This window comes from Macrobrachium nipponense, chromosome 38, assembly GCF_015104395.2.
Source record: "Macrobrachium nipponense isolate FS-2020 chromosome 38, ASM1510439v2, whole genome shotgun sequence".
Taxonomy (NCBI): Eukaryota; Metazoa; Arthropoda; class Malacostraca; order Decapoda; family Palaemonidae; genus Macrobrachium; species Macrobrachium nipponense.
Genome location: NC_061098.1, coordinates 9,213,835 through 9,222,942, shown reverse-complemented (window position 1 = coordinate 9,222,942; position 9,108 = coordinate 9,213,835). Strand labels below are relative to the sequence as shown.

General features: G+C 39.1%; 1 protein-coding gene across 1 annotated transcript in view; it reads right to left on the bottom strand.

Moving 5' to 3' along the window:
- LOC135209604 (RNA polymerase-associated protein CTR9 homolog) overlaps window positions 1-9,108 on the bottom strand; it is an 80,773-nt gene that overhangs the window by 36,265 nt on the left and 35,400 nt on the right. Inside the window, exons 2-7 of the mRNA XM_064242296.1 lie at window positions 3,508-3,606; window positions 3,220-3,316; window positions 2,314-2,453; window positions 1,669-1,815; window positions 1,079-1,396; window positions 732-959 (exon numbers count right to left, since the gene is read on the bottom strand). Coding sequence (XP_064098366.1) covers window positions 732-959; window positions 1,079-1,396; window positions 1,669-1,815; window positions 2,314-2,453; window positions 3,220-3,316; window positions 3,508-3,606 — 1,029 coding nt within the window. The remainder of the gene's footprint in view (window positions 1-731; window positions 960-1,078; window positions 1,397-1,668; window positions 1,816-2,313; window positions 2,454-3,219; window positions 3,317-3,507; window positions 3,607-9,108) is intronic.

Sequence of the window (9,108 nt, the reverse complement as noted above, 5' to 3'; positions counted from 1 at the left end):
CTGTGACACATCAATCCTATTCTGGAGCGACAAATTGACTTAACACTAAATGAAGTTGCAACTGCTGCTCACATTATGAATGTTTATCTCGAGTTTTTCGTAAGTTGAGCCTTTCGTATGTCGAGGTACCACTGTACTAGCCTACTAAAATACCTAGTCTGAGTAGGGATCGCCTGACAAGTTCAAGTCCTGACCTAACTAATTGCTTTCGCAATCTATCAGTTTCCAGTCTTTCCTATATCTGACATATTCAAGCATAAATTTCTCAAAACAATTCCCTACATTCTTCACATCTAGTAGTTCCAAGATCACACTCATGTACCCTTGTCAGTACAAAGGAATGCTGATCAACTTCCAATTCAACATCCTGGTTACACCAAAAACATTCCTACATTGCCAGATGTTATTGGATTTGCTTCCGGTGGAAGATATCCTAAGAAAATTAAATTACAATAACGTAACCAGGTATAAAATGGCCAAACTTCACAGAATACCAACAATCGCCTAGCCGGCGTGGCGGCAAGGAGAATTCTGACAAGAGCTAAAACATTCCAAACACACCTGGTGGAGAACAGGTAAGCTAAACAGTCATCCGGGCAGCCATTAGATTTTTTTGTTTGAATACCAACTTGCCTAATCGGCAGGAGATATAGCTAAATTTAACAGTAGGTAAGATTCATCTCAAATAATATCTTTATAAGTACACAAATGTGGTTCTGTACAGTACTTACATTTTCTTGATCACCTCTGTTTATATACATTTGACCCAACCCATAATGAGGGAGGACAAAGTTTGGTGGTGCATACTGTGTTGCCTGGTAATAATACTGAAAGGCCTGAGAATAGTCTTCCTGAACGTGATGTGCACGAGCCATCTGGTAGCAAGACTCGGCTCTCATTGATTCATTTTCTGTGTTATGGAAGGCATGTAGGCAGAGATGCTGAACTTTGGCCCAGTCCTGAAAATACAATTTGTTTGTGATGACTGAAAACAAGTGACTGTTATTCTATCAGTTATCAATACAAAACAATACTGTGGTAAAAATAAACGCAATGGTTTGAAGCTTTCAAGACGTACCGATTTAAAGAAGAAGTGATTTCCCAAGTGATTGAGGACCATTGGATTTGTTGAATCAATATTATACGCTTTTGATAACATCTGAACACCACGACGAATGTGATCAGGTTTTTTCTCATTAAGCTCTAGTACAGCCAGACCAACAAGTGCTCCAACACACATCCCGTCCAGTTCTAAAGCTCGTTCAAAGGCAAGTCTGGCTTTGTCCTGGTTTCCCAACTTCATAAAACAGTGACCCATCCCAAGACGGACTGCTGCTGGACAATTAGGGTTAGTTCTCAGAGCCTTTTTGTAAAATGCCAATGCTCCTCGATAATCCTGTTAAGGGAAAATGCATCATCTGAAATACTTTACGTACCTTAGAAACTGTACAACATCTTAAGCAGCAATATAAATCAGACACGTTAATGAGAAAGAACATGCACAGAAACTTTCTCTTCGTGCAATCATGACAATATGGTAAAAAAATCCTTTAACAAAGCTTCCTAAATAAGGCTGATGTGTTCTGATGAAAACAAAATTGGCTCAATTTGAAGCCCTGATTAAAATGACAATTTCAAATGACTTGACCAAGTGTTCAGTTCCCTTACCTTCTTATTATAAGCAATACAAGCTTTCCCCAGGAGAGAGGGGATGTTATTTGGAGACTGGTTGAGCACAAAATTGAACTGTGCATCAGCTTGTTCCATTTTATCCCCTTCGAGAAGGCAGAAATAGGCACGACCCAACAGATGGTTCTGCAAAATGAAAACTATTTACAACAGTCCATAACTAGAAGAAGAAAAAAGTTAAGTATGACTTAGTTTTACCAGACCACTGAGCTGATTAACAGCTCTCCTAGGGCTGGCCCAAAGGATTGGATATTTTTTTATGTAGCTAGGAACCAATTGGTTACCTAGCAACAGGACCTACAGCTTATTTTGGGATCCGAACCACATTATATCGAGAAATGAATTTCTATCATTAGAAATAAATTCCTCTGGTTCCACATTGGCCAAGCCGAGAATCGAACTTCGGACCACCGGATTGGCAGCCGAGCGCGAAATCCACTCTGCCAACGAGGGACTACTAGAAGAAGCAGCCATAATACATATACATATGCAGTATTTTTCCAGTACACAACTATTTTACTTAAGCAAGATGACGACTTGAATCAAAAATCTGCAGCAACTGCACATTTACTTCTAAGAACTTCATACATGTCAAATGATAAAGGCAAGGCAAATTCTACTTACCTGGTCGTACATAATGATCTTGTCAGCTGTTGTGTACAAGTACGTTGCCTTTTGGAAAAGATCTTTCTTGGCTTGAGGCTCTTTTTCTTTATAAGCCTTCTGTACATAGTAGGCTGCCAGAGTATCATATGACCGCATCTACAAAAAAAAATTAACAAACCATACAATATACAGCATTCAAGGAAGAATATAAATACATCCCATTGTAGTGTAAAAATCTGATACAATGTTTTTGTGCAAAAGTGCAAAATGTTAAGAAAAACTGAAATATAGAGATGACAGAGATCTTTGAGCAAAAATCCAAAGTGTTGAGAAAAATAGAAATATAGAGATGACATAGATCTATGTATATATCTTTAGAAGGTGGGAATGCTTCAGTAAGTCAACATTACCATCTCACAGATTATTTCTACAAATACCTGAATGCCCTGACATCCTAAACAAATTGATATCTATTTAATCTCAAGCCACAATACCAATAATAATAAAAGGAACAGTCCGTTTGGCAAGCCTAGAATGCAAAGGTTACCTACTGAATATGTACCACAAAACAGAGTAAAGCATATGATCTATCTGACCCGTAAAATGTTACATAGGACTTCAGAATCTGTGGAAATGAGATTAAGCACCATGGAATGAGTTTCAAACACCTGAATTTAAAGTCTGTAAGAAAACTCAAATATCTGACTTTAAAAGTCTGTAGGAAAACTCAAATAACTGAGTGAGGCACATAGCATATTTCAAATACGTATTTGGTTACATGGCAGCGTCTTCCCTACTAGATATTGATAGAGAAAGAGAGAGAGAGAGAGAGAGAGAGAGAGATTAAAGAAGAGAGAGAGAGAGAGAGAGAGACGAGAGAAGCAGAGAGAGAAGAGAGAGAGAGAGAGAGAGAAAAATTACCTGGTCCTTTTTCTGAATCCCCAGTGAGGGTGGCATCAACCCTGCTGGCTTCAAGTATACGTACGAAGGCCTCTTCATTTTTTTGTTTGTAATATTCAATCTGCAACAAATTAAGACGATTCATTAATGCTTCATTCTATTAATTTAACTATGCACATACAGCTTTAAATTCATGTATAGATATACTATCCATCTTTTCAGTGGTTACAATGAAGCAAGCATTATATAAGTTCTCCCAAAAGCTCATAGTAAAAAGGACTGTGCCCATAAGTGTGGAGAAAAAATACTTACAGATAAATCTACCCAGTAACTTAGGGGAACTTTTTCATTTGTGAGGATTCCAAGAACTTCCTCTACATCTGGAAGCGATGTTAAGTCTAATTCAATCACCTGCAAAGGAAGAAAAAATTAAAGAGAAATATCTGAAAATGAGAGCAGCCCAAACCAATTTGAAATTACTTAGCAACAGCACCATGGCTGTCACTGAATCATCGTGCCTAATTCCAGCTATAATTATTTGTGGTTTTCAATTTTCTTATTTGGATAGTGAACGTCTTAACTGATTATTACAAGCATATAACAAATCTTATGAAAAAGCTGCACTTAAATAATATTCAGGCTACCAACACAAAATGGATGTTGTCAAATAAATTTTTTTTTAATGTTATTTTCCCGTTTTCCCTCTTTTAATAACCAATGTGAAAAGGTTAGATACCACCTCTAGGAACCACTAGAGAAGAACGGATCCAGTAAAAAAGTTCCTGGGAAACCACCAATGTCACTGTTTAATGTCATTCAGCTGATATATCATTAGGAAAATAATGATACCAATTTTAGGCCTTGATCTGTAATCCTACATTCTTGACCATGAGGAAAGAATGTATCGGAAAATCATAATCCAGAACCCATAAAATAATAAATGCACATTTTTAAAATTGTATGGTTGCACAGCAGTAAAATATATAGTAAATATGGGGGTGGTGTCCCATCATTCTGCATTCTTGACCAAAGCATAGGATGCAGTTTGGTGGGTCCAAGTTTCTATTCGGCTGGCAATGTCTACTATTTAATCAAAACTAATTTTACCTAGGGGATAGTGACTTGGCTTAAACAAAACCTTATCTGAACCTAACCTGATCTAAGAAACCAAAGTAACAATGAATATTTGCTGTGCAGACTTGACTGGGCTACCAATTAATAATAGGATGTTATAATCCTCAATTTTCATCATATTAGTTTACCTACAACAACAAACGAATTGCTTGCCTGTTCAATATGGCTAAGATTTAAAAAAAAAAAAAAAAAAATAAATAAAATAAAAAAATAAAGACAGGTTCTATCCTTCTTTAAGGGGGCCGGCCAGCTAATGCCATGTTTTAAGGACAAGACTTTGACATTCACACTACCTGCGGGAGGTGAAGACAGCATACGAGAACTGCTATTCGCTTGGGCCATACGTTGCCGCAGACACTATTTTGGGGGCAGGAAGTAGCACTCATCCTATCCTATAGATTGATTAGGTGAGCTTTTAATTATTGTGTTGTTTATGGTTGTAGGGTCGACCGCCTAAGGCGGACCTCCCTTCCTTTAGCCTAGTTATGTGGGATTTAACCTTTGGTAGGCTAGGCCAGGTGGTTTTTTTTTGCTTCGTTGCCCTCATTGTATGGTCAAATGGTCTAGTCGCATTGTGGTCACGCCCCCGTTGACAGATCATCTAGAACTCACCAGCTACATAGGTCACTACCTTGCTGGAGACTCTGGTAAAGCAGAAGCAGACTTGGGTGACAGTAATCACGAAGTCAGCTAAGCTAACAGGTAAGGAACCAATATGTCAATCATCTGCATGTATATGTTTCCTAAAATCCTATTCTGTCTCTCCCCACCTCCAAAGGTGGGATTCAGCTATATATATATCTGACAGGTGAGCTTCATGAACAAAATGATATTGCTATGATACAATAAAGTTTGTTCATACTTACCTGGCAGATATATATAATCAAAAGTGCCCACCCACCTCCCCTCAGGAGACAGTGGGAATAGAAAATCTGAATAGAAAATGGGAATGGTTCCTGATACCCGCCTCCCAGCGGCGGGAATGGGTAATAACCACCTGACTCCCACTACATGTGTCGTAAGTTTTGAAATTCTGTCGGACTTCGGAGAATACAGCTATATATATATCTGACAGGTAAACTTCATGAACAAAATGATATTTTCATAATAAAATAAATTTTTTTTACATAATTACCTGGTAGTTATGTATATAGCTAACGTCCCTGACGTCACGGCAGAATTTCAAAACTCGCGGCAATCGCCAATTGGGTAGTCAGATGCACCACCTGTGCGCCCTCTACCCAGATGCATAGAACCGTTCCAACTATTCCTCAGATCTTCCATGCCCCCTAGTCTCTAGAGGGGAGGAGGGTGGGAATTAAATTATATACAGGCAGTCCCCGGGTTACGATGGGGATTCCGTTCTTGAGACGCGTCGTAAGCCGAAAATCGTTGTAAGCCGGAACGACGCTTGGAAATATGTCAAACTAATAAAAAGTTATAAAAACCTTACTTGTAATCCTTTGGTGTCACTACATGTTGTTTCCTGTAGTATTATGTACAACCTGGAGTTATTTTCATAAAAGAATGCTGGTTCTTGAAGGTAAAAACTATTGTAATCCTCTGGTGACACTACATTCTTGAAGTTTTATGTACAACCTGGAGTGATTTTGCCAAATCTTGAGGGCTACAAGAACAGCTGATTACTATTTACGTATCATATAGACTAATTAAAGTAAACGTATTTCTTTAAATAGGATTATATATTAGTTGATCAAACAAAACATTTCCTGCCATGAGTCAGAGGCCGTTTAATGAAACGAACACTTCTCTGTCCTATCTGTTCAGAAAATAAACGTTACGTCAATCCCCGAGACCATTGTTGCTAAGGCGTCTCTCTCTCTCTCTGATCAAATTACACTGGAACCTTGACATACGATTGCCCTAATATACGAATGTTTTGAGATACAACAGAAAATTTGCGAAAATATAAGCTTTGATATACAACGAAATATTTGAGATACGATTTTGCGATGAGTGTTAGTTGTACGTATAGGCGACCGACAAATGGCGTTCAGTCTGTTTGTTTGTTGGTGCTGCATGTTAACACGTCGTTTAGTTCATTGTATTTGCGCCTATTTTTCGTGTTATTTTGTCTATTTTATTATTAACCATGAGTCTCAAAGCTAAAGACAAAGCAGGTGATAAGAAAAAACCCAAGAAAATGATTTCGATGGAAGCAAAACATGAAATTATAGCCAAGCATGAACGTGGCGTTGTATCGTCGATTTGGCAAACGAGTATGGTCGAAATCCTTCTACAATATCCACTATCATCAAGCAGAAGGAAGCTATAAAAACCTTCCAAAGGCATCACCATTATTTCTAAACTACGAACTGATTAAAAAAAAAAAAAAAAAAAAAATTAGCTTAGCAATGTTATTTCATTTGTGTTTATTACGTAGTTATTAGTGTACATACGTAAATAAAAAGAGAACAAACCGTTCCCTGCCACCCTTCCTTACCTCCTCCTCCCCCTGCTGGACTCACGTCATCTTTCGTTGTGGTAAGTAAAATTCCTTTCTTTTTTTTAATTGATTTTATTAACATTTATTATCATTTATCACATTGCTATGTTATTTTATCATTATGTGTGTTATTACTCATTTATTTGGTAGGAAATTGTGTATATTATATGTAATTTAGCTGTGTTTAGGTGTGGTTTCATAGCGCTAGAACGGATTAATACATATTACATTATTTTAAATGGGAAAAAATTCTTTGGGATACAACTGTTTTGATATACGACGATGGTAACGGAACAAATTAAATTCGTATGTCAAGGTTCCAGTGTACTGGATAATGTCTCTCTTTCGATACTTCGATTTTGCCAAATCTTGAGGGCTACAAGAACATTTGATTACTATTTACGTATCATATAGACTAATAAAAGTAAACGTATCTTTATTTAAATAGGCTTATATATTAGTATCAACAAAACATTTATTGGCATGAGTCAGAGGCCGTTTAACGAAACGAACACTTCTCTGTCCTTAACTCGGAGCATCGGAAGACGCCTCTCTCTCTCTCTCTGATAAATTACTAGATAATGTCTCTCTTTGCATACTTGGAATTTGCGTTGTAATCTAACCAGAAACTTCGTTTTATAATTATTACTGGAAACAAGCAATGATTTTTTCATTATTTGCGCTTATGGACTGTTATACGTAAACTTTGCGCACCACAAGCTAGTATGTATTCATTCGCACGGAAACTAGTTCCGCATAGGAGGCGTCACTAAAAAACATCGAAAACAATACGACATAACAAGTCGAAAATCATCATAACCTCAAAATTTTTGTTGTAATCTAACCAGAAACTTATTTTTTATTATATACTGTGCTAAACTATAAAGGATTTTTATCATAGTATGCGTTTTTTAAAAGCGTTGTTAACTCGGAGCGTCGGAAGCGTCAGCGTCGTAACCTCGGAACAAGCGTCGTAACCCAGGACGGATTTTTCCATTGAATAGTATTTAAGAAAAAGCATCGTAACCTCGGAACGTCGTAAGCCGAACCGTCGTAACCCGGGGACCGCCTATAACTAAGTACCAGGTAAGTATGTTCAAAAATGACAATTTGTCCAAAATTGCATTTTTCCTAACTATACAAACCTGAGGTCCTTTTACAATAGGAAGGTACTAGCGGCAGCTGGATAGGTCGTAAGCTTTCGAACAAGGGGTTCGGTAGTTAACTGCTTGTCCCGACAGGCGCGCGCGCCGCGACTGGGAGGTAAAAAAATCACTTTTGCTTTTGGCCCAAGCAAAAACTGCAGAGTGAGGGGTGTGGCATGAGGTTGGGACTATGTGTAAAAGGACCTCAGGTTTGTATAGTTAGGAAAAATGCAATTTTTAAGGACAAATTGTCATTTGTTCCGACACGGCATACAAACCTTCGGTCCTTTTACAATAGGAAGACTCACTTCTTGGTGGGAGGAATCTGAGTCTTTTGTGAACAGACTGGTGTTCGCCCAACCTTGGAATGCCTCCCTGATCGTAAGAGCGAGGGAGGGATCCAAGCCTCTGTCCGATTGATCGGGGTGTGCACCGCAGGATCAATGGTCAGACCTCTGGACCGAGTACTAAGAGAGAGGCAAGCGTATCTCTTCGTACCAGCAAACAAGAACAAGTTCCTATTTGCAAGAGGCAACATAAAGTTATGGTTTGTCTCTTGTTGGCATCCACTTCCCCCCCCTTGTAGGAGGAAGTGGTGGATATTCGCTCCCATCCCTAGTGAAGGGATAGGATGGGGCTCTGTCGAGTAGCTCACCGGCCATCTCGTCCTTATCCAGCAAGGTGATGACCGTATCCCTCTACCCACAGGTAGAGAGGGGGAGAAAAAGATATGAAGAGAAGCCAGTCACTCTCTCATTCACATATCTATTCTTACAGTCACACCAGGACTCGATGCTGTTCAGCCTGCTAGGGTCTGGGTTAGCTACACAACGTGTTGAGCAGCCACCACGGGTCCAAGGAAAACGATCCAAGGACCTGTGGGCAATATCCAAAAGGTAGAAGAAGGTGCCAGTGGTCTGGTTGTACCAGACCCCTGCCTTCAGTACCTGCGCCACGGAGAAGTTCTTGTGTAACTCGAGGGAGTGTACTTCTAGGTCATCTTGGTGCTGACGAAGAGTCTTCAACACTCAGCCTGGGATGTCGAGTTTCTTCAGAAAGCGCGGTCGCGCTTTCACAGGACAAAGCAGCATCTCCTTCGCATCGAAGGCGGTGAAGTCCATTAGGGAGGGGATTGTGAAGGACTCTAACCGATCGTCAGGAACCGAA